The sequence below is a fragment of the Neltuma alba genome, unplaced genomic scaffold, assembly GCF_004799145.2.
Source record: "Neltuma alba isolate B1F8T4 unplaced genomic scaffold, ASM479914v2 tig00006862_pilon, whole genome shotgun sequence".
Lineage (NCBI taxonomy): Eukaryota > Viridiplantae > Streptophyta > Magnoliopsida > Fabales > Fabaceae > Neltuma > Neltuma alba.
The window spans coordinates 21,840-46,767 of NW_021634600.1; the positions used below are offsets into that span (position 1 = coordinate 21,840).

Below are 24,928 nucleotides of genomic sequence, written 5' to 3' on the forward strand. Positions count from 1 at the left end.
CTCCTGTACATCTTCTCCCTCTGCAGCGGCGGGAAGGAGCTTTTTCTCTGAAAGTAACATAAAAATAGTTTCACTAGGACCCCTCGTTAGGACCAAAAAGTTCATTTCCACAGAAGTTATACCAAACACGTTTTCCAAGCGCGTTTCTGACTCTGGACGGAGACCCAAACACGCTCTTGTTTTCTCGCTCTCTCACATAGCTTGTTATGGCTCTATTTTGACTCCAGTCGGAGAAATCAACTATTAGACTGAGTTGCTATTTATAGTTGATTAGATTCCCTACACAGATTCAACTCCCAGCGGGATTAGCCAAATTTTTGGTTGATGCTCCCAAATTTTCAGAAATAGCTATGATGTGTGATAATCGAAATAGCAATTCCTATGGTGGCAAGAGGGTGAGGAAGGGAACGGGTTTCAACTGCATGATCGCGATGATACTCTGCGCCGTCTGTTTACTTCCGATTTGCGTTTCCGCAGTGAATTTGCGGTTCGGAAATAATGGCGAATTCAAGATATTGCAGGTGGCGGACATGCACTACGCAAACGGAAAAAGTACGCATTGCTTGGATGTCCTTCATTCTCAGTATGCTTCTTGTTCTGACCTGAACACCACCGCTTTCATTCGAAGGATGATCCTTGCTGAGAAACCCGATTTAATTGTTTTTACAGGTATTTATTCGTTATCCTGTTTCTAATTTGAGTTATTTTTTACTTTTGTTTTTTGTCTGTATTCTGATATTCACTTCTTACTTTAAATCACTCTATAAACTGCGCCCAAGTTTTTAATTTGGTCCATCCCACTACGACGTGTTAAACAGGCGATTACTTGTATTTGGGATAATATATAAAAGGGGAGAGGATGGCGATAAAACGATTTTTAGACTTCTATTGCACCTCTGAGCAAGGGGCTTAGTTTGTTTGGTCAAGCTAACTAATTATGCATGAATTCTGGTCCACAGGGGATAATATCTTTGGAAAAGATGCCGACGATCCTGCGAAATCAATGGATGCGGCATTTGCTCCTGCAATTGAATCTAAAATACCTTGGGTTGCTGTTTTGGGAAACCATGACCAGGAAGGATCGCTCTCTAGAGAAGGGGTGATGAAGCATATTGTTGGGTTGAAAAACACACTGTCTAAAGTCAACCCCCCAGAAGTAAACTTCATTGATGGTTTTGGAAACTATAACTTGGAGGTCCTTGGGGTTGAGAACTCTGAACTTGGCAACAAGTCAGTTCTTAATCTTTACTTTCTTGACAGTGGAGATTACTCCACCGTCCCATCTTTAATCTCTGGCTATGGTTGGATCAAACCCTCACAGCAACTTTGGTACCAAAGAACGTCTGCAAGGCTTCAGGTGCTGTTCGATCTGGTCCATATATTTTAAGATATTATTCTATCCATCTTGTTTCTCTTTTTATTTAATAGCTGCTTAGATATGTTAATTTGTGTGGATTTTCAGTTTTCTACTGAAGATACAACTGATTTCAGTTCTTTTGCTTGATGAAAATCTCTGATAGATTATTATCTTAATTTTTCAGAGAGCATACAAGGATGGACCTGTGCCTCAGAAAACAGCTGCTCCCGGTCTTGCATACTTTCACATTCCTTTACCAGAATATGCTAGTTTCCACCCATCAGACATCACAGGTGTGAAACAGGAGAGCATTGGTTCGGCTTCTGTGAATTCTGGCTTCTTCACAACCTTGGTTGAAACAGGAGATGTCAAGGCAGTTTTCACTGGCCATGATCATGTCAATGACTTCTGTGGTAAGCTACGAGGTATAAAGCTCTGCTATGGTGGGGGATTTGGATATCATGCTTATGGAAAGGCTGGATGGTCAAGGAGAGCAAGAGTGGTGGTTGTTAGTTTGGATAGAAGAGTGAAGGGCAGTTGGGGAGATGTCAAGTCCATCAAAACATGGAAGCGCCTTGATGATCAATCTCTAACTACCATTGATTCTCAGCTCTTATGGAGCAAGAGCTTTGGTCACAGGTAAGACAACCCAGTGATACCCGTAACTTCTTTGCTTGTTCTTTCTTTATGATAAAAACTTAATAGGTTCTTGATCTCTCGAGTTAAAGATAGATCTGCTGAACATGACTGTAATGCTCTTCCGTGTATACTTCATTCTTTGCATACGAGTAAATGATAGCAGAAGAACTGGTAATTTGTATTCCTTAGGATAAGCCAGGTTGTGTAACAAACTAGATAGAATAGATGAGGAAAGACCTTAATTACAAAAATAAAAGAATTTTAGGGACATCATCAAATATGAAAATTATGATGATTTAGTTCAAGACAAGGGGATAAGGGGATGAATACAGCATCAATTTGACAACCACTACTTTCATTTTGCTTTCACACCTGGAAATGCTAAACTGTTGTAAAAATGATGTTGGATTCACCTTTCTAACCAAATGTTAAGGACCGATATGATGCTAAATATGAAATAGAAGTCATTCATGTATTAAAATAGTAAAGGGTATCGAATGCTATACCAACAGAGAGCAACTGCTGCAGAGTTGGTGTCAGTAACTGAGTATCCTAGTGATCTGCTATGAGTATATTTCTTCTGTTTCCCTTCTGCTTCGCATTAAAATTTTAGGGTAAGAAGTGAATACTTGGATTCTGATTCTAACTCTGCTGCGTAATCAACTTAGGAACCAATGTCTATAAACAAGGATCCGAAATTCTAACTCTGCATTGGCGACTTTATAACTTCAATGCTTCTTTTCATTCTCGACCCCAGGAATTGACAAAGTCTGCTTTCCATTCTTGACTCCTAGAGTGTCCATGTTACGTCATATATTGTTTTTCATGCTATGTACTGTAACTCTGTTTATCTTGGTTTTTCTTGTAACAGGTAGACGTAGGAGAAAACATCATGTCGGTTCACGGTTCTTGAAAATCTATAACATTATCTTGGAAGTCGGATAGAAAATATGGCACGAGTCCTTGTCTGATTAAATTTTACACCTAGAAGTTTTCTGTATGTCACACCTCTCCAACAGACAGAAGCAATTGCAGAAGTTCAAGAATACATGAAAGGAACAGAAGTTGGTGGGGAATTTTTCTTTTTTCTTTTTTTTTTTTGATACACAGGTGGGGAATGACTGTATTGCATGCTATGTGATTAACTTCCCGTATACACCTCAATATAGAAATAATTTATTTTTTTTGGTGAGAAAAATAATGTATTTAATAACACTGCCTTTGGAATTTTGTGTGTCGATGCTTTGAGCAGTGGGCCTTGGGTGTAATACATACTACAGCAGATCATTGTTTTTTGGTGCATGCCTGTGTACTTAACGGAGGAAAATTAGGTAACTTAAAATAGACTCAATACTTTTTTTTCCTATTAAATTGATGCATGTATTCGATTTTAACATTTTTAGTCCTAAAATTTATAATCCGCAAGTTCTTATTTAATTGTAGGGCCAAAAAATATTCTAATTTAATTAGAAAACGAAGCATATTAAGCACTATGTAAGTAGAAGTAATTAAGTTTTATTTAAAAGATATCTCCATTCATCTTCAATCAAGTAATTCCTTAAATGAAAGAAATTTAAATTTTGACTTTTAATAGTGATTGGAATTTCTTTTCTAATCACATAAAGAGAAGTGATTAGAGCATGGCTATGCTGTCACTGGTTTATTTGTAATGTGACAAGTTTTTTTTTTTTAAAAAAAAAAACACTTCAAAAGACTTTACTAGTTCAATATCTTAACTAGTTGTTTCTGTGAGTGATACCGAGATAGTGTAATTTTTTTTAATGATATTTGTTACTCCTCCGGTCCTTATTATAAGACTCAATTTGACTTTTTATTTGGTCCTAATTATAAGACCCAATCCATTTTGTCTCTTATATTTATGCTTTTTTTTCCAAGATAATCCTTTTAATAATGATAGTTTTAGCCAATATACTTAATTAGCAAGGATATTTTAGGAATGACAATACTTATTTATTATAAATAACCAACTTAACTTACTTCCTTAATCTCCTCAAATAAGTCAATTGGGTCTTATAATTAGGACCGGAGGAGTATAATTTTTTAAAGAGAAACTTATATGACCCTTTAATTAATTAAATCTGTCTTCGTTCTGATTTTTTTTAAAAAAAAGGTTAAACTAATTCCCCCAAAAAAAAGAGAAAATTGCAATTAGGTCCCATCTAAATAAATTAAATGCACAAAGGTCCATTGAAATCATAAAATTATTTTAAAGTCTCAAGAAACTTTTTTGCAATAAATTTTATTTGTTTAATTACCAAATTATCCTTCTTCTTTTTTTAAGTTTGCATTAACAATTGAAAGAGCGGTAGTTGACAATTTCGGGTGCAATGATTGACAACTATCACGGCTGGTTTGACAACTTATAATGTGATATGCTGAAAAAATGTGTTGTCAAACCAGCCGCGATAGTTGTTAATCCTTGCATCCTAAGTTGTCAATCACTGCTCTTTCAGTTGTCAATGCAAACTTAAAAAAAAACAAGAAGGGTAATTTGGTAATTAAACAAATAAAATTTATTACAAAAAGGTCCCTTGAGACTTTAGAATAATTTCATAATTTCAAGAGACATTTTTGTATTTAATTTCTTTAAATGGACCTAATTGTAATTCTCCAAAAAAAAAAAACCTGTCTTCGTCCTCAAACCCTAACTATCAAACGGCCACTGCCTTTCCTCCTCCCCCTTCGTCAAGCCCAGCGAATCTACTTTGAAAGAAAAGGAAACCCATTGCTCGTCGTTTTCCATTTATCTGCTTATTAAGATTTCTTTCGCTTTATTCGCTCTAATCCCTTGCTTTAGCCGCTTGGGCCGTAAGGTTCGGGTCCTTTAGTTAGCGTTTTTAGAGTTTTTGCCTCTTCCCCAATTGTCAGCAATTTCCGCATCCCAGTGACCGATGGGTGGTAAGAGGAAAAAGAGCAACGGGGAGGGCGGTGAATCATCTTTGCCTGACGATGGTGAAGGGGCTAAGAGCAACGAGAAAACAAAGATGGAAGTGCTTCCGTCGATGATCAAGAACAAGGAGAAGAGGTCGGAGGTGCACGCGAAGCTCAAACACCAAAAGAAACTTGAGAAGCGGAAGAAGGCTAAGGCTCGAGAGGCTGCGGAGAAAAGAGCTCTCGAGCTAGGAGAGGAGGTTCTTTATTCTCTCGAAGTTTTTATTTTGGCCCCATTTTGAGGGTGGGCATTGTAGTATGTATAGTGTGAATTCGTTGTGTGTAATAAGTTATGATCGTTTTGCTTTATTTGGATTCCTGCAGCCGCCGGAGAAGAAGGTGCCTCGTACAATTGAGAACACTCGGGAAGCCGATGAGACTGTTTGTAAGCCTGATGATGAAGAGGTCTTCTTTCTACTTTCTAACTTTGCTTGTTACTATTCCCTTCTTCTCGCTGTTAACTAATTTCTGTATACTTTTCTAAATGCCTTTACCTAACTAAAACTAGTTGGTTTTATTTTAAGCGGATTATATGATACTATAATCTACATCTAGGTTTTGATGTCCATGTACTTGGGATTATCTTCAAATTTCGTGTATTTATACTTGTACACCGAGAAGTGGTGAATAATGCCATCTCCAACTATAGCGGTATTCCTTGGTCACCTTGGGGACAATGGCAGGAAAAATGGTATTTACTAGAAAATGGCATAATAATTTAAGAAACTTGGGCTATTTTGTTGTTTTCCCCCTAAAGGATGATGGGTTAAGTTCGGTGACTCATTGATTTGGCTGGTTATATGAATCAGACACTGGATGAGAGATAAGGAAAATAAAATTTGGCTGCTAACGGCAAATTTTGGCTTTGCAAGGAAAAGAGCTGGACGTCTTTTGGAATTTTTTTATTTAATTTCCATGTTCATATTGTCCATTTCTAGTAGGAAAGCTATTTAATTGACTCATTTGTTAAAATTGTTCATTTGCTTGCAGCTATTTGCTGGAAATGATTGTGATGAATTCAGTGCAATTTTAAAACGAGAACATACTTCGAAGATATTAATCACCACTTGTCGTTTCAATTCTACGGTATGTTTTGATTAGTGCCTTTGTTTATTATATTAAGCGCAAGCTTAGGGTTTACACCCCTTAGATATTTGTATGTTTTCCTGCCTTCTCGGAGCAGCGTTGAAGTAAGGAAATTCTGTATCTTATATTTTTTGCTATCATGTTCTTACTTTTAATTGGAATATGGTGATCTGCAGAGGGGCCCTGCTTTTATATCGGATTTACTTTCGGTGATACCTAATGCACATTACTACAAGAGAGGGACCTATGATTTAAAGAAGGTTCTTGTCTCAGTTTTCCTTGTTAATGAGAAACATAGAGCTTTATCTGTTTGAATGTTAATTTCAATTTCAATTGCAGATTGTAGAATATGCAAATAAGAAGGACTTCACCTCTATTATAGTTGTTCACACGAATCGCAGGGAACCAGGTATTTGATGTCTTTTGCCGGAGTTCCTGTGCGCGCACGCACATAATAAAGTGCATTGGGAACAATTTATCATCATTTGCACATTTGTGCCTTTTGTCTTAGTTTTAGGGATTCAATGTCATTACTTGCAGTGATTTTTCATTTCTCTGAATTGTAGATGCTCTGTTAATCATTGGCTTACCTGACGGGCCTACTGCTCATTTCAAGCTTTCAAGGCTTATTTTGCGCAAGGATATTAAGGTTTGTTATTTGCTGTTTGATTAATAACCTGTGCTGCATTGTGTCTTTGAATTCCAAATGATGTTGTTATATATTTTACTTTTGTAAGTTATGATGATAGATAGTAATAATAATAGGGGGTGAAGGAAAATACCGTGACTGATTTGATCAAAGGATGCTCATAATGAACTTGGTTATTTATATCATTTATTCTGTGACTTGTGTTGCCATTCTGGGGTGAACTTGGCACTATTTGGGTAAGAGCCTAAGATCTGTTTTCTTCAGCTTACAGTTATTTCGTTGCAGTTGTTACAGGAATTCACATCATCTTAACATATAAGCTTGGTAGATGAAGTTGTTTCTCTTTTTGGATTAATTTGGCTTCTTATGTTGGTCAAGTGAAAATTTTTATCTACATTTGTTGTTATATTTTCTTAACACGTATAAATTCTTTTGCATCTGAAAGAAGAAAAATTAAATTATTTATCTTTTGTACGAAGTGAAATTTTCCTGCCCATTTTTTTTAACTTGCAGGGTCATGGAAATCCAACCAGTCACAAGCCTGAGCTAGTTTTAAATAACTTCACAACACGCCTAGGGCATCGAATTGGAAGGTTGCTGTTTTCTCTGATTCAGTGCTCCATATGTTGGACATAGTGCTTAACTGACTCTGTTTCCTTCAAACTTCTTACACTGCCTGATTTAAATTAAAATTAAATGCTAGCTTAGCTTTTTGTAAGTCTCATTGTAAAGGAGGGAAGAATAACCAGTAGGCTAACTTTCCTGTTTTACTAATAATTACTTTTATACTTGGCTTTTGCTTTTTATTTATTTTTTTTTTATACGTTTATAATTCAAGTAACGAAGAGTATGGAGTATGGACTGGGACCTTTCCTTCAACTCTCAATTCGTCGATTATTTTCTTTGGTAGGTTAATACAGTCACTTTTTCCCCAAGATCCAGAATTTAAAGGCAGACGAGTAGTCACTTTCCACAACCAGAGAGACTTCATATTCTTCCGGCATCATCGGTATGTATCCACAAGACTTGTATACCTGATCTACAATTTTATGGCCTGCCATTATTAGTGAACTGTAATGGGAGGGATAAGAAAGGGAGAAAGGGGTGTGCCTGATCCAATCAGAGGAAATGAGATACTAGTAGAGGGCAGACTGAGGAGAGGGAAAAGGAACTACATGTGAGAATACTGTGAACCATGATGATTGTGCTGTGGTATGCTGCTAGAGAGAGAAGGTTGGGTGGATAGACCTTGGAGGCTAGCGGAAGGTTGCATTCATTCTGTGATGAATTTGTGAGAGAGAGCCTCTCAAAAGCTAGAGCTATATATATGTTTCTGCATTTTCTTTATTTCAATATTGCTGTGCTGAGTTATGTTTTACTGATGTTCTATTGGTTTCTGATTTGTACTTGCAACTTCTATTTTTACCTATTTCCTCATATTGGTAGGGTTGTTTCTATGTTATTTTGATTAGCATAATGCCAGAAGAGCATAGTTCTATCAATTTCAGCTCTTTATTGTGTTAATTATTTACTGTAGTTACTCACCCCAAAAACGTGTATTGTAGGTACATTTTTGAAACAAAAGAAGTAAAAAAGACTGACTCAAAAGGCAACAGGACCAATGATTCCAAGGGGGAGAATGTTCCTCAAACGAAGACAATTGCCCGCCTTCAGGTTGGTTCCAGCTCTATTCTGTGGCCGGTTTTATACCTCAAACTAATTCATGGAAGTTATTATACGAAGACCTTATATGTTTTCATGCTGTGCTGTTAAATACTTCTCATTGTTTTCTTGCCTCAATGTGAGGATAAAACACTAGTTATCGTAGCCATTGTGGTTGGGTATTGTGTCTTGAGGTAGTTTTTGGGACTGGAGTGGTGTGATCATTGATGGGGTGGGTTGGGATGGATTCAGTGAAAAATGGAAATGTTAGGAAGTCTAAATATTTTAACGATGATGGGTAAACCACTAATAATAAAATAAAATAAAACAACCCCTTTGTCATGTTCATCTAACTCATGCATTAATTGCACATCGTTAGGTCTCTAAACTTCGCAATAACTTGAATTTAAAACTGCAGGAATGTGGCCCCCGTTTCACATTGAAGTTAATCAGCCTGCAGCATGGAACTTTTGACAGCAAGGGTGGAGAATATGAGTGGGTTCACAAGGTAATTTGCTTATTAGCCGAACTTACAGTGTAAATTGTGTGCCATTATCTTCTTCCTAACTTTGTTTTCTTTCTCTTTAGCCGGAAATGGACACAAGCCGAAGGAGGTTTTTCTTGTAACTGGATTGGAGCATTGCAATTCAGGCGTGATTTTTCAAGGAAGTGGTGTCTTTCTGTTCAGAGTTGGTTACCGTGCACAAGGTGTTGCAATCTTTAGGAACAAAGGGCTAATGCTGATCTCATTTGTTTTTTGCGTCAGTTTTGACCGCTGAAACTGCCATGGAGGAAGAGAAAATCTGAATTAGCTGAGAAAAATTCATATTAATTGTAATTGATAACCTAATTATGCTTTAAATCCCACCCCATCTGTCAGGCGTTCTGTTCACCTACTTCCTATTAATACATATGGCCTGAAAAACAAATAATAATAATACTATAATAATCACCATCTTGAATGTTTCTGAAATTCCAAGTTAACAAGTAGGTCTATCGTTCAAGTGTTGATGGTGAGAAGTTAAATTGTGAAAGATAAAAATAAAATTCTCCTCCGATCCTAATTATAAGACCCAATTGACTTATTTGAGGAGATTAAGGAAGTAAGTTAAGTTGGTTATTTATAATAAATAAGTGTTGTCATTCCTAAAATATCCTTGCTAATTAAGTATATTGGTTAAAACTATCATTATTAGAAGGATTATCTTGGAAAAAAATGCATAAATATAAGAGACAAAATGGATTGGGTCTTATAATTAGGACCAAATAAAAAGTCAAATTGGGTCTTATAATAAGGACCGGAGGAGTATTAAAATATCGTTGTCACATGAATTCCGAAAATGTTTTGGAAGGAACTATCTATCCTTAATGAGATTCTTTGTTTTCGCCAACGAAGATTCTGATTTGGAACTGGATCAATCTTAGATATATTGATATATTTTGTGATGTAAATTGGGTTACAAATTAGATTTTATATTTAAGATTAGAAGTAGTATACGTGTGTATTCATGGTTCAATTGTAGAAGAAATCTTTAGAAGAAGTCATGCTAAACCTTATCTTACATAATTAAGTAGCACCCCCTTCTGTAATCCGTCTTCATCACTACCACGGACACAGGATTGTCCTCTAGAATGGAAGCTTTGAGTTATAAACCAGAAGGGTTCAATATTATATATATATATATATATATATATTTACCCCTTTTCAAATAGAAAACGGAAGGAATAGTTTGGAGGTATTCTTGGAGTAACGGCTAAGAAATGGGGTGCCTTTTTTTTCTTTGGTGGACATCCCAGAAAGCTTGCTTGAAAGCTATATAATGATATGGATATGGACGAGTCCATGCAACTTGCTCAAAAATCTTTGTTTTTTCGGGACATGGTTCCCTCCATTATCCTTTTTGTTTTCTTTTGCATTTCCTCACCTCTTTAATATCCCTTTCGCGAAGTTGCCATTTTGGATGATTGGACAGGGATAGCTTGAGTTGAGTGGAGATGCATTGTGGTTTCACACACCTTTACTTTAGAAAAGATATGCAGCTCTATAATTTGAGGATTTTTGTCCAGTATGACTTGTAAAATTTTAAAGTTTGTGGTTTTTTTCCAATTGAAAAAGAAAAAAAAAGGGAGAGTGATAAAAAGAAAAGAAAGGGATCGGTGGAAAAGGCCAACGTGATGTTTGCCCATTGTTATGATGATTCATGACAGACAAAAGGAAGAAAGGCTGATTTTTTTCCTTTATCTATCAGTATTTTCAACATCTTTCATAATATAATACTCGTGTAGTTTTATTTATAAAAAACTTTCATTACTTTTACATAAACCAATAAAAATCTTAAATTTTATTAACTCTTATTTAAAATTTAATAATTTTTTAACTTTATCTCTATTTAATATACATTATATCTCATGTAAACAAAGTTAATACCATAATAAATGAGGGGGCAAAAGTGTACATCTATAAAAAAAATTTCTTTTAGTACTCTATAAATAGGACCAAAAAACATATTCTCTCTCTGTCTTATAAATAGGACCAGAGGAATATATGTTTTGTTTAAGGTATTAATTTTCTAGCTTAGTATTTCTAAATAATAATAAAAATTTTAACAAATTAAAAAAACTGTTCTAATTAATTATTTTTATCGATTGTAGTTTTGATCTTTTAAAATACATAAATAATTTTAGATGATGGTATTGACTTATATAAAACTATTGTTAGATCCTAAGTATTTATTGAGTTAGAAGGAGATGGAGAGAATGAAACATTGAAAATATTAAGATTAAAGGCCTTTCAATAAATATGTTTGAAATACTTTTTTAGTTTAATATTAAAAAAAATTTGCACTCCATTTTTTTGCTTGCATTTTTATAATTATATTTGTCGGTGATTTTTTCTTTATTGTCTTTTCCCCACTCATTTATTAAGTAAGAAGTCGGCAGGCAGTAGGGATTGCGTGTGTCATGATATCTGTATTAAGATACAATGAATGAGGACGACACGCACACATGACACGTAAGACGTACATCACTCTGTCATGTTTATAGACTTTTCTTTATATGAAAAAGAAATTGGTGATCTGAGATTACCTCATAAGAAAAAAAATTAGTTTTTTTTACTTATTTGATTTAATTTTAGTCTTAATCCTTATAGTTTTAAATTATTGACTTTGGTCCATATGGTTTTGCAAGGAATTAGTGTGACTTTAAATATAATTACTAAAATTAAAATTTAATTTTGGTCAAAAAAATAAAATTTACTAAAAATATATGGACCATTATTTAAACTCAGATTAAAAGGACATTAAATTATAGAAATTAAAACCAACGAGATCAAAATCCAAAAGTACTACCTTCGGTCTTAATTATAAAAGTTAGTTAACTAATTTGAGAAAATTAAAGAAATAAATTTAGTTATTTGTAATAAATATGTATTGTCTTTTCTAAAATATATTTATTAATCAAGTGCATTAGCTGTAACTACCAATATTAAAAGAACTACCTTGAAAAATATGAGAGATAAAATAGATTAAAATCTTATATTTAAAATTAAATTAAAAATCAAATAAGATTTTATATTAAGGATCGAAAGTAGTATTAAAAAAAAAAATCTCAACTCATAAAACAGGTTCAACTAGCTGAACCAACTGTTGACAAGCGATTTTGGCCAAGTACAAATGATTTGCTGGCTGCCGCGTTCCACCAGTTTGCCGGTTATGGCCTCCAACACATTTGAACAACTCCCATAATCAACCGACACGTGTTTAGGAATGTAAACCCTTTTTTTTTTTTTGCAAAAACTAATTTTTATCTATGCTTATTTGAAATTGATTTTTTGTTTTTTGTAAAATAGAACACTCCTTGCAACCCTTTTTATAAGGTGTTATCAATTATTTTCCTAATAATAAAAAAATTAATTAAAGTTTGTCAGATATCAAAAAGTTTTGTAACTTCCCGAAATGACCTTTTTGATTGGCACAATTCACTGGGGAGGAAGGATTATAAGGAGGCAAAGGCATTTTCTTGAAAACTGATTATAAATATTTCACAAATTTTTATAAAGGATATTGTATTAAGATATTGAGTTTGGCAAGCCGAAAGTGAATTTGAGCATTTGGTCCCAAATTTGACCACATGAGGTGAGTATAACTAACTAAACCAACTTTTAACGGGCTTGCATGTGATTCAATATTGCCTCCTCATTGGTTTTGGACCCCCAGTCTCTCCCTTGACTTTAGAACCAATTCATTTTGTCCACGCCTCACTTGCCAATATCAGACTATTTATTTAAAAGGTGAAGAAAATTTTGTTCCTTATATTTATAAATCATTTCATCAAATCTTTTAAGATAGAATTAAAGAGGTTTAAGATTTTTCTTAATATTAATGAAATATGTTAAAAGTTACTCATAAATAATATTAGAGAGTCACTTTTGGCTAATTGCTTTCTCATACATTCATGTTTTTTAGGTGAAAAAAATAAGTACTAACCGTTTAAAATTACAAGTAGGATCAAATTTTTTATTTGTAGGAGAGTTCTTGTACCATTAGGTTACAAAACTCACTATTTTTTCATGCATTTTGTTTTCTAATTCATGTACTAAAACTATCATATTTCAGTTTTTTTTTAAAAAAAAATATTAGTTCAATAACTAACTTATTATCGGCTTTCTTTCATCGGACGGAAGGTATTTGTCATGTCATGTCATGTCTTCTTTCAACGCACTATTAGATGAGCTTCCTCCCTTGTACGTGAAGTTTGAGGTACAAGTAACATCAGAATATAGAAATATTGATATTATACCAATAGATAATAATTAAATAATAAGACATAAATATTTTAAACACTTAAAAAAATATTTTCTTTAATTTTTCTGTATCATATATGAAAAAAGTTGTTTGACCTTCAAGATAAATACAGTAGGTTTTCACCAAAAAAAAAAAATACAGTAGGTTCGAAAAAGATGAAGAAACTGTTAATTATTAAAACGCCAATTATGAGTGGTACGCTCGTCATCACTCCCTTGTCCATTTTGTTTGTTCAATATATATGTTTTAACATATTTATGACAAATTAAATACCTTTTTTTATAATTTAAAACGAATTGAACTTTGTATTAGTTATAAATAATGCATTTTGCTGTGTCTTTGATACTTTATGTTGAACCATTTTAGACTCACTTGATATGTTAAATAAACTAAAGATATCTTTGTAATGACAAAAAATAAAAATAAAAATCATCTTTGTAAAAATAATGAATAGTAATATTTATAAAATGATAAGAAATATTAAAATCTAAATATTGGAAATGATCAACTCAAAGAATTGTTGGGTATTTTTCATTTTCGAAAGATTTCGAATGGAGTAAAATCATGATATATAAATATAAACATGAATATATCCAACATTTAAAAACGTACATATACTTTGAAACTTAAAGCATAGATTAGTGTAAAATGAAGCACAAAGATAATGATTAAAGTTTAATCTTTTCAATAAAATAAAGAACTTATAATGATCACCAATATTGAATCTAATAAATAGGAAAGGGGTGGCCACCAACCACTTCTTTGTGTCCTGAATAAGTTTTGTGTGTGATTATTATAAAGAATTATATTTTAGAGAATATAATAGTAAAATTCAACTAATACATCATTCCTATTCATATTTTATTCTGGATAATATAAGTTTTTTTGCCGGGATTCTGGATAATATAATTTGCCGTATTTACCATTTAAGCTTATATTAATCAGGTAAAGAGTAAAGCAGCATCCGTAACTTTGGTGTTATTTTCCAATGGCATCTAATACATTAATTCTATTTAATGTGTATTCAGCAACCTGATATTATTTTTCAGTTATATCTCACATCTCAATTTTATTTATAATCTAAAGTGTTGAATATAATATAAATAAGATTATGGTATTGAAAGCATCAAGAAATAATATCAAAAATGTTAAATGTATTATAAATAAAATTAAGATACTTAATGCTACTTAGAAATAAATAGCACCAAAATGTTAAATATTATTTTACCCCATATTAGTTCTTACAATCTTTGAAGTTATAGTTTTGTAACATTTTTCTCATCCTATTCATAAGTCATTTTTAATATGTTTTACACAAATTATAAAAAAAATATATTAAATTTTATTAACTCTCATTTAAAATTCAATAGTTTTTAAATTTTATTCCTATTTAACACATACTACCTCTAGTCCTTAATATAAGATCTTGTTTGACTTTTATTTTGATCCTAAATATAAGACCCCAATCCACTTTCTCTATCATATTTATATATTTTTTTCAAGACTGTCCTTTTAATAATGGTAGTTCTAGCTAATATACTTGATTAACAAAGATATTTTAGGAAAGATAACACATATTTATTATAAATAACTAACTTAACTTTTTTTCTTAATATTCTTAAATTAGTCAACTAGGTCTTATAATTAAAACCGGAAGTAGTATTATATTTTATGAGAATAAAGTCAACACAAAAGTAAATGAAGACTAAAATTATATATTTATATAAAACAAATTTTTTCTCAATTTTATAAACAGGATAAAAAAAGTTGCTTCTTACTCTACACTCTAAATGGGATAAGAGTAGAATGTTCATGCTTCTTCTCGTCGAAAATGGAAACCCACGGCTTGGACAAAAAAGAACGTGGTATTTGAGATTGACTTTTGCTAAAGACTCATCAGTTCAAATTTACCATCGTTAATTGTAATCTTTAATGATTACATTGTGACGTTAATTTTATATATTAAAATAAGTCAGCGTTAACAACACCATCCTGGTAAAATTAGCGTCATTTTTTTCGATTCTCGTTCTCCCTAAATTCATGGGAAAATAAAATTTCTTAAAATCATGAAAATACAATGATTAGATTCCATTCACACATCACAGCCTATGCTTCAGCGTGCCGCTGGAAAACCAGTGGCAGAGGGTCCCTCCTTCTCACATTGTTTTATTTTAATTCACGCGACACCGCAAAAACCAGAACCCTTCGCTCTCACTCTATTTGTACCACACGAACGCCTCGCGACGAATCTCACAAGCTAAAGAGAAAATAGAAAAAGAGAGGATTTTTAGTCCATTTATTCCCTTAAAGCTGAAAACCTGTGACCCCTTTCAGATCCCGTTAGCAATCCGCAAATATACGCTCCCAGGACATTCTTTATTATCGACCAGTCCGTCATCGTTTATTGACAGTGGCGAGATTTATAAGAATGGTAGGTGATTCTCTCTCTTTCTCTCTTCTTTTTTCTGGGCTGGATTCGTTTAAATTTCTTAGATTTGTTTTGAAACAAAAAGGAATTTTTCAAATAGAAGAGTTGATATGAGTGGGATTGGAGTTCAGGTTGTAGCAGCAGGTTCCAAAGCTAAGTTCAATTGGAGAAGAGCGAAGGACCCTTCTCATCTTGTGATTACTGATGACAGTAATGGAGATCTTACGAGAACTAGTAGTAGCCATTTCTCATCAATGGCGGATGCGTCGGAAAGAGACCCTTCGTGCGTGTCATGTACCACTTTCAATATTTTGGCTCCTATTTACAAACGACTTGATCCTCAGGTTTAGCGCTCTCTCCCTCTCCCTCTCCCTCTCCCTCTCAAATAGATGTGATTCACTCATTCAAAAGGAATTGCATACTGTTCCAGGATACAGTTCTCTTTTCAAGGAGTCATATTGTTCTTGTCGTTCTTAAACGGTGGTGTATGTTTGGGATTATTTATTCTGGAGGATTTTACTGATTCTATTTCGTTTGATTCTCGTGGTTTTAAACAGAATCAATGCCTTAGAGAAAGTGACTTTAGATCATTATGGTTGGCCAGGAACCAAAGGATTCTGGACTGGTTGCTTTATGAATCATCTTCCATTATGTGCCTCCAGGTAACGGTTTTTCTCCCCTTTTTTAGTTACTAGGAGAGGGTTATTTCATTCTCAATACATTTTTAAATGATCTCTACTTTTCCTATCAGCTCTTACTTCACCATATACTGACTTATATACCAAAATTTATAGGAATTCTGGGTTGAAAATGAAGAGCTTGTTAAGATGTATGAGGAGAGACTCGGGAATGCAGGGTACGTTCTTTTAAAGCTTGCTCGGACCAACAATCGTGGCGATGGTAAGTGGATTTTCCTCTCTCAACGTGAATTCACAACCATTGGATTTGTGTGGAGCACCGCGTGCCAATTCTAATTCGGTTTGATTTGACTCATGAATGATCTTACACTAATTTCTGGTTAGTTGTTGGTCAACTTAAACTCAAAGCTGGGCGGTCTACTGCTCAAGCAATCATCTGAGTTGTATGTTGAGTATTCTAGGCTGTCCGCTTATTATGATCTGGTAAATTTCTGGTTAATTCAATTTGCTTGATGCCAAAAATTAGCCCTCCCTCCCTCCACTTCTTGGTGTTGGAACATTGTTGCTTTGTGATCACTTTGAAAACTCATTTCCTTTCCTTTTCTGTTCTATTCTTGAAATTTTTAGGTTATACATTACATGCTAACACACTAATGAATATTCAAATATCTTTTAAACTAATTCTTTTAAACTTTCCTGAGCCTCGTTTTTTATATGAAAAAGTTAACTTTGGTTCCAAGGAATTCATGTGATTTTATCAATAATCATTAGTTGTGCAAACTGAAAAATAGCAGTTATCCTTAGGTGGGCTATCTTAAAATTAATGACTGAAGACCTAGTTTCCCGTTAGTGGCCGGCAGTATTCATTTGCTCCATGTGTTTCTTGGGAATTTTTTTTTTCATAATTTAAAAATCTTTTCCAAGTAAATTTGTTGTTCTGATGCTTCTATCTCAAAATCCATATTTCTCTGATGCAGGTCTTCTGACTGCCATATGCAAGGAATATCTTAGAGTTGTGAATTATCGAGAGCTGCTTTTCAATGACTTCGGTGATCGTGTTGCTCAGTTAATACATGTTGAGTCAGTTGCCCCCTTTTCACAGAGCCAAAAGGGTAACTTTCACCAGGAGTTTCTGATTGTTAATACACATTTGTTATTTCCTCATGATTCAAGTTTGTCCGTTGTGAGACTGCGTCAGGTATAAACATGCTCTGCAATTATAAACTTACATTTTATTCATAAATTGGTTTCACAGCTACATTGTTTTTATTCTTAAATCTCACTTTTTTTTTCTTTTTTTTTTTTGGTTTTAGGTTTACCAAATATTGCAACATGTTGAGCTGTATCAGAGAGAAAACAAGCTTAAACCCATGCCTATTATACTCTGTGGGTGAGTTAATGATTTGATTTTTCTTTCATGTTGCAAGATGAATCTCTATATCAAGTATTGAATTAAATGTCCGATCTTCATTGTTTGCAGTGACTGGAATGGAAGCAAGCGCGGGCATGTTTACAAGTTCCTTAGGTCACAGGGATTTATATCTTCCTATGACATTGCTCATCAATATACTGACAGTGATGCAGATGCCCACAAGGTTGATAACCTGCAATTACTGTTCTAATCATGTGCTTTTATAGCAAAGAATGCATAATATTGACAGATTTTTCTTTTCCCCCTCAATGCATTGATCTTGCAGTGGGTTAGCCACCGAAATCATAGGGGAAATATCTGCGGTGTTGACTTCATTTGGCTTTGCAATCCTAACAAAGCACGAAAACCCTTGAAGACAAGTTGGGCCGAAGCTTTATTTAGTATAATAAAGGTGATTACAGGCCATTGTTATGTCTTCTAGTTGTATTTTAATATCCAATTAATTTGTTCAACTTGAAGACTAGATATGCAACTGAAACTATATATAGGAAGAATGTGTGGCAAGTGTTAAATAAGCTTCTTGTTAATAAATTTTAGTCAATTACATTCGCCTTGAAAATCGGATATCTGTGAAATAAAGGATGGTTTAAGGCTTTACATGTTCTGTTAGAGGAAATTTAGTAGAATTTGCTTTCTGGTTTAGAGCCCTACAAATACCTGAAGCGTCAAACAAGGGCATTGATATTCCTTTTCCTTTTTCATTGTTGTTAATCCTGTTGATACTATGTCAGCTTTATATCTAATACTTGGTGTTTTTTTCCCCTTTTTAGTACCAATTAAGAAAGGCTTCATTGTCAGAAGATGATGCATTTGCCTTTCTGAAAGGTGACAACCGTGATGATTTTGTGACATTCTGCAGTTTCTCTGATGCACTTCGTCAGGTACTTTATAATCTTTTGATAAATGAACATGTAATATTCTTCAGGCCAAAAAGAACAGAAATATAACATACTAATATTCCAATGCGATATTGCAGGTGAAGTTGATTGGTGTGCCTCATGGGTTATGCTTCCAAGAGTTAAAGGATCTGTGGGCTGAAGCAGATGTGGATGGAAGCGGTATCCTTGACTTTGAAAAATTCAAGGTATACTGAAATCTTATCTTCATAGTATTGAAATTTGTCTGATCAAAATATGAGTTGTCCAACCCTCTTGCTTTATTTGCTATACAGAGGATTTGGAATCGTACGTGGTCTGATAGCATGTTGGAACATCTGGAGGATGACGATAGAGAGTCCAATGAGGAAGCCGTTGGTTTCAAGGTGAAGAATGCAGTGCTCTTCCCCCACGAAGTAGAGAAAGGACTGTGGCCAGATGACTATTCTCTTTCTGATCATGCTTGTCTTACAGTTGATTTTTCACCCACAAGAATGCGCTGTTCTGGTTTGCAGAGCCGTACCTAGCTTCTTGCGGGTGCGATTAGGCCTTTTAATAAATGTTTGTATAGCCTCCAAGAAAACGCTCTCCATGCCGCCCCTGCCTGCATATTTTGTGTGGAGTAGGGTTTGTGCAGAAGATATATATGTAGCCAATTTTGTCTTAGTTCTTGCCACCTTTTTCAGGCGATGGGAGAACTGTGTATAGAACTTTCATCTCTAATAGAAAATGCATTAACCAACAGGAATTCTGTAGTTCCTTTGAACTAATATCTTATTCACTGTATACTTCAGTGCTGTGTCTTAGTCGTTGGTTTTTGTAACATGGCTTGGCTCAAAAACTAGTCTACGGCTGGAACTAGGAGGCCCTGGTTCACACTCCACATATTTTTTCTTTGATATGGAACACGTATCAGGCCAATGTATAATGTCGAAGAATAAATTCTAACATTGTTGCAATTGGGAGTTGGCATATAGCTCCAGCTGTTGACTTGTATAATAAAATATTAGCTTTAGCTTTGGAGAGTTTTCAATATTTCCAATGTTAGACTCAGGTTTCATAAATCAAGAGGCAATAGTACTGAGTGGGTAAAAGGAAGAATTCAGTTTTTATTCTTATTTTTTGGTATCGCACTGTAATGTATTATTTTGAATGATATGACCTGGCAATTGATTACATGGAAGTAGACTATTATAATACCATTATATATTACCTTACCTTCTGAACACATTGCTAAGATTGAAGCCATTATGACATATAAAACCATATTATATGATCTGATAATATATATATATGAAATATAAATATAATGTAAATAAAATTATATAAATATAGGGGAAAGGGCAAGGTTGGAATATACAAAATATTATGAGGACATTTTTGTCATCGTGCAACCCTTCCAAGGAGACTTCCCTCCAATTCATTGAAACGTGAGAGGAAAGGGGTCTCCCTAAAACATTCCCAAGGAGCTCTCCCAAAAGATTTTCCATTGGCTTGGCTCTACTAACTACTAAGCAAGAAAGTGCTTAAAACTCTCCCAACCCTTCTCCCCCTCCATGCCCCGCCTTTCCATCAAACAAAACGTAGCCCAAAAGTGTAATGCAAAAAGAGGAAGAGATAATCCCACAAAAAAAAAAAATTGCTATAAGAAATTTTTACAAAAATGTAATGTTATTTGCAAGTCTAATGTTATCAAAACCTATTAAGTATTGTTATAAAACCTGCAATTTCAAGCTTCTTTTTGTGATATTTTTCAAAAGAAAGAGGAATAATCCAAGAGAAGTCCACATGATAAAATATTGAATCAATGCCAGTATAAGACAAAAAATGTAATAATCTATATTATGATTTATTTATTAGTTTTCAGGCTAGACGCACGAACAGAAAGAAAAAGGCTAATATAGTTCACATAAGAAAATCCTCCCGCTTATATGGTGGGGTTAGGCTTAATAGGTGAAACCTAACTCATAATGAAATTCATTAATGAGTTCTCATTAATCATTTTTACGACTACGACCTCTGTGCATTTTAATTTTTACACAATTTTTTTTTAATAATTCTTGCACAAATACATTTTCTCTTACCGAAGATAATTGAAAAAAACTAGGAAAAATAACTAGTGGGGTGAGAGAGGCTCGAACTCTCGACCTCAGGATAACTCAACAAAGCTATGAGACCTACGCGCTAGCCAACTGCGCCACCACCCCAGTTGGTCTCAAGCTGCCAAAGAAATTATTTTATTTATGCGATATCTTAATTCTCAATGCCTAACAATACATCGAATCTCTTTTCTTTTTTTTTGGGACCTAAAAATGATACCTAAATTTACATATTGAGAGAATATAATTAAAAATTAAAATAAAATACTTGATGAAAAATAAAGAGTACCTTGTATTACATTATAATGTAATCTATTTTTGTCAATATCATAATTTTATGCTTGAATTAGTCTAAAATTACATGATAATAATTGAATCACACGCGCATTCGCATGCGACTTTCTTGGGGCATTCTTCTAACCTTGTGCCTCCATCATTACACACAAATGGAACTAGGAAGTAGGAACAAGATGTGCCCTCGAATTTCTGGATTTTGGGTGGCTCTAGAATTTCGTGATCTTTCTTTTTTTAGAATCAGTCCCAGGATTAAAAGACAAGGGAAAAAGCATTAATATATATACTCCTCCGGTCCTAATTATAAGACCCAATTGACTTATTTGAGGAGATTAAAGAAGTAAGTTAAGTTGGTTATTTATAATAAATAAGTGTTGTTATTCCTAAAATCCTTGCTAATTAAGTATATTGGCTAAAACTATCATTATTAGAAGGATTATCTTGGAAAAAATGCATAAATAAAAAGAAAAATGGATTATAAGGACTATAAAAGTCAATTGGGTCTTATAATAAGGACATATATATATAACTCGAAATCAATCGAATATTATATATAACGATGTATTGATTTTATATAGTCATGCATCCACCATTATACTCTTGTCCATCTTTTATATTTTTCTCACCCTGCTTTCGTTTAAATAAGATTGACATCCATATCCATATCCAACTGGCGAAAGAGAGAGAGAATAAAATATAATAAAATATTGTCCCTGTAAATATACTCATAATAATCTGCTTTTGTTCTTCTCTTCTGACTTACAGGAGAATCATTAACGGTTAGCACGGCTAACAATAATATATATATATATATATATATATATATTCACTGAAACAGCAGAATCGAGAACCCAAATAACAACGAAGTGAAATAAAGACGAGCCATAATAGAAGGGTTCTGGTTCTGCTAAAAAAGAAGCTTCGTGCAGACTACATAACATTCTCTAGTTCCTTTCGTATTTAGTGCTGATGTACGTAATAACAAAACAAGGGAAAAAACAGACAAAAAGTATCATTAATATTATTAAACACCAACGCATGCAATATCGTGATACCTACTAGATGCCTATATATATGTAGCTGCCTAGCTATCCCTAGCTGTTATATATAGTACTTTTGATGCCTTCATGTTGGAATCCAGAGTTCCCTGCTAACTAGGTTCTTTGACCTTCCACATGCCAAGGATGTAACCCTAGTTTTCAGATACCCTCTTCACTGAAGCAGACATAATAATGTCGAGTATTGAGATCACAACAAAATACACACATTCTATAAGTAAGCGTGCGTGCGTGTGTGTGTGTTGTGTATATGTGTGCGAGGCTTAGTGGATCAATACGAGAGGTTTAGGTCTCTGGCATAAGCACATGTGGAGAAGAGTTGGAATCATGTGATGAGTTAGGTTAGGGTTTTTCTTGGCGACGAAGGAGAGACATATATATATCTATAGAGAGAGAGACAGAGAGAGGTGGGGTTTGTTTTTTGTGTTTGGGAGAGTCGTGAAGGGGATAGATAATGGTCCTTGTGTGGGTGCATGCAGCAACAATGGTCCCTGAGGAAGGGGTATAGTAATAAATGAGTGTGTTGTGGATTCAATTACGTATGTGGCTGCATCTGACCATCCCCTCAACCGAAATTGGCAGAGTTTCAGTCACTTTTGGGGATCGCTTCCCTTCTTTAGGACACCCTCCTTCCTTCCCTCTCTCTCTGGTCCCGCATTTGCCCCCTTTTAATTAGTTTTCATTCCTACCATGTGTGGCCCAATTATTATAAATATATAAAGACACACACTGGTCTTTTTAATACATATATATTACTCCCTCTGGGATAAGTGAAAAAAAATTAATGCTTTAAGCCAAAACATGTCATATTATGAGATTCTTATGATTAAAACCGATCGAATAAGGGAGTAGCATCTAGAGAAGGAAAGCGGAGGAGGGGAGGGTTCAATCTTAATATAACCTGTAAATACCCTAAAAGTTGAATCCCAAAAGATCTGGTTAGAATGCCTAAACTTAAATATCAAATTTTAATAGTTAGTGGTGATGGATGAAGATGATGCTGTTAAAAGAAGCTTCTTGCAGACTACAACATTCTCTAGTTCCTTTCGTATTTAGCACTGCTGAAGTAACAAGACAGCAGAAAAACAGACAACAAGGGATCATTAAATACTATAGTAAATATCAAGATATGCGAGATGCCTAGCTACCCACCTACCGACCTATGTTGTGTACACACACACACACTCTAGATGTCTTCACGCCAGAATTCTTTTGTTTTCTTTTTTCTGGTAATAAGAATTCAAAGTTACCTAACCAGGTTTTGGCCTTACCTTACCCTTGGCAAGGTTGAGATGGATGGATTTGTTGAGTAGTGGAGAAGATATTTTTGAGCAAAGTGGACAGTGTGTAAGGATATAGGTGTGAAGGGGGTGGGAATGGACCATTATAGAAGAGGTAAAAAGCACATGTGAGAAGAGTTGGAATTATGCAGATTAGGCATCGGTTTTTCTCGGGGGACGAAGGAGACGTGAGCTTTGTATTTCTCTTTCTGGAGGGATGGTCCTTGTTTTGGCTCCATCCTGTGATGGTCCTGCGCAGAGATGCCATCATAAATGAGCCTCTCTCTCTCTCTCTGAATGCAAATAGATGTGTGTGTGAATGGATCTGATCTGAGATGATCCCTTAACCATACTCGATCCACAGGGTTTCGTCAGTCACTTTTGGGGCTGCCTTCCTTTCTCTAGGGCACCCCCCTCTCTCTCTGCATATACGGGGCTGAGAATAGAACTTTCAACAAACAGATTGCGAGGGAGGTATTAAAATGAAATGAGTAAATTGAAAAAAGCGGGTGAGGAAAAAGAAAGGGTTATTATGAGAAGGTGCATGGATTGTCAGCAGAAGTAGAAAGTGAAGGAGCAGAATTACATGATCGGGGATATATAGGAGATATGCATGGGGGACCAATATGGATACAATGAAAATAGACGAACGAACAATAAAGAGAATGAACTTTAAGGTGGTAAAAGAAAAAGATCATAAAGATGTGAGGAGGCGTACGTGGTGGTCCATGGATAAGGTTACAGAGAAAAGGGTTTTAATGATATACATTGAGAGGAAATGAGAGTGATTTGGATGTATCACTGATGCGCCATAAGGCATGCGCCCAATGTTAAATCAATGGGAAACACAAATAAAAAGTTGAACCCAAATATTGTTGCGTGCTCACTTTTGTGTGCCAATTTGTATTGAAAATTGGACCCATTATTATTACATCCATTGAATTAACAGTAAATCACAAAATACTTGAAAATATCTAGAAAGATATTTCAAAACACGGGTTGAATTTGAAATTTGAAATAGGTTTAGTAACAAATACTGAACTTATAAATAACAACACATTGTTAGAGAAACTTTGTATTTGAAATTTAGTAATTTCAAACTTCTTTTATAGAATTATCCCGCCTTAAAAAGAATAATATTTGAATAATAAGATATTAATTTACAAGTAAATGAAACATTTATGGATAAATTATGCATATTCCATCAAAATGGAGTTACGAAGCACACATAATTAATTTATCGATGAGAAGATCATAATTAATTTAACCGATCGAATCGAATTAGGTTTTATAAATTCAATTCAAACATATGTGCGGTGGTCATCATCTCCAGAGTCCATCACTATCACCACTTAATTAGCCCTAACCTGATCTCTACTTCGTAGGGTGGGGACTCCACCACCTTTCATCATTATCCTTTTCTTTAATTCTCACGCACATTTAATTTATATATTTCTTGCCCTAACTACGTACTCATAAGTCGCCTCTACTTACATGGCATTTTAGATTTTTTTTCCATAAAGAAATAGTTCAGATTTTAGAAAAATAAATTCGTACCCCACCTTCAAAATAGGGGGAAGTAGAACGAAGAAAACAAAAGGGTAATTTTTCAAGATCAATAGGAAATGCAAAATAAGTTATATTCATACTTCATATATATATAATTCCCAAAAA

General features: G+C 34.2%; 3 protein-coding genes and 1 non-coding gene across 5 annotated transcripts; 3 read left to right on the forward strand and 1 right to left on the reverse strand.

Annotated features, from left to right (window-relative positions):
* Positions 1-156: 156 nt before the first annotated feature.
* On the forward strand, positions 157-3,244 carry LOC114751295 (probable inactive purple acid phosphatase 29). Its single transcript, XM_028939953.1, has 4 exons — positions 157-669; positions 960-1,357; positions 1,542-1,996; positions 2,868-3,244. The coding sequence occupies exons 1-4, from the start codon at positions 351-353 to the stop codon at positions 2,869-2,871; spliced, it is 1,176 nt and encodes a 391-aa protein (XP_028795786.1). The 5' UTR covers positions 157-350; the 3' UTR covers positions 2,872-3,244.
* A 1,459-nt stretch (positions 3,245-4,703) lies between these two features.
* On the forward strand, positions 4,704-9,318 carry LOC114751296 (ribosome production factor 1). The gene is made up of 11 exons (XM_028939954.1): positions 4,704-5,148; positions 5,273-5,353; positions 5,939-6,034; positions 6,211-6,294; positions 6,374-6,443; positions 6,601-6,683; positions 7,197-7,276; positions 7,594-7,692; positions 8,249-8,357; positions 8,764-8,853; positions 8,934-9,318. Exons 1-11 carry the CDS (start codon positions 4,909-4,911, stop codon positions 8,970-8,972), a joined length of 1,071 nt encoding a protein of 356 aa, XP_028795787.1. The 5' UTR covers positions 4,704-4,908; the 3' UTR covers positions 8,973-9,318.
* Positions 9,319-15,400: 6,082 nt separating this feature from the next.
* LOC114751310 (uncharacterized calcium-binding protein At1g02270) lies at positions 15,401-19,309 on the forward strand. Of its 2 annotated transcripts, XM_028939969.1 has the most exons (11): positions 15,401-15,581; positions 15,710-15,922; positions 16,136-16,240; positions 16,373-16,478; positions 17,194-17,414; positions 17,530-17,606; positions 17,697-17,811; positions 17,914-18,039; positions 18,419-18,529; positions 18,625-18,732; positions 18,820-19,309. In XM_028939969.1, exons 1-11 carry the CDS (start codon positions 15,579-15,581, stop codon positions 19,048-19,050), a joined length of 1,416 nt encoding a protein of 471 aa, XP_028795802.1. In that variant the 5' UTR covers positions 15,401-15,578; the 3' UTR covers positions 19,051-19,309. The 2 variants fall into 2 exon arrangements, with proteins under 2 accessions (XP_028795802.1, XP_028795803.1); XM_028939970.1 differs by lacking the exon at positions 15,401-15,581 and having other exon boundaries at positions 15,836-15,922; positions 16,183-16,240.
* A 1,334-nt stretch (positions 19,310-20,643) lies between these two features.
* Positions 20,644-20,730, reverse strand: TRNAM-CAU (transfer RNA methionine (anticodon CAU)). The gene is given in 2 exon segments: positions 20,644-20,679; positions 20,693-20,730. It is a non-coding gene; the product is annotated as a tRNA-Met (tRNA).
* Positions 20,731-24,928: the final 4,198 nt, after the last annotated feature.

Bases quoted from the DNA above. Each gene is read 5' to 3' on its own strand.
- LOC114751295 (XM_028939953.1), top strand. From the start codon at position 351: ATGATGTGTGATAATCGAAATAGCAATTCCTATGGTGGCAAGAGGGTG. The intron at 670-959 runs GTATTTATTCGT...TCTGGTCCACAG, and splicing joins CGATTTAATTGTTTTTACAG to GGGATAATATCTTTGGAAAA. The intron at 1,358-1,541 runs GTGCTGTTCGAT...TTAATTTTTCAG, and splicing joins GAACGTCTGCAAGGCTTCAG to AGAGCATACAAGGATGGACC.
- LOC114751296 (XM_028939954.1), top strand. From the start codon at position 4,909: ATGGGTGGTAAGAGGAAAAAGAGCAACGGGGAGGGCGGTGAATCATCT. The intron at 6,444-6,600 runs GTATTTGATGTC...TCTGAATTGTAG, and splicing joins CACGAATCGCAGGGAACCAG to ATGCTCTGTTAATCATTGGC. The intron at 7,277-7,593 runs GTTGCTGTTTTC...TTTCTTTGGTAG, and splicing joins CTAGGGCATCGAATTGGAAG to GTTAATACAGTCACTTTTTC.
- LOC114751310 (XM_028939969.1), top strand. The intron at 15,923-16,135 runs GTTTAGCGCTCT...GGTTTTAAACAG, and splicing joins ACAAACGACTTGATCCTCAG to AATCAATGCCTTAGAGAAAG. The intron at 18,530-18,624 runs GTACTTTATAAT...GCGATATTGCAG, and splicing joins TCTCTGATGCACTTCGTCAG to GTGAAGTTGATTGGTGTGCC.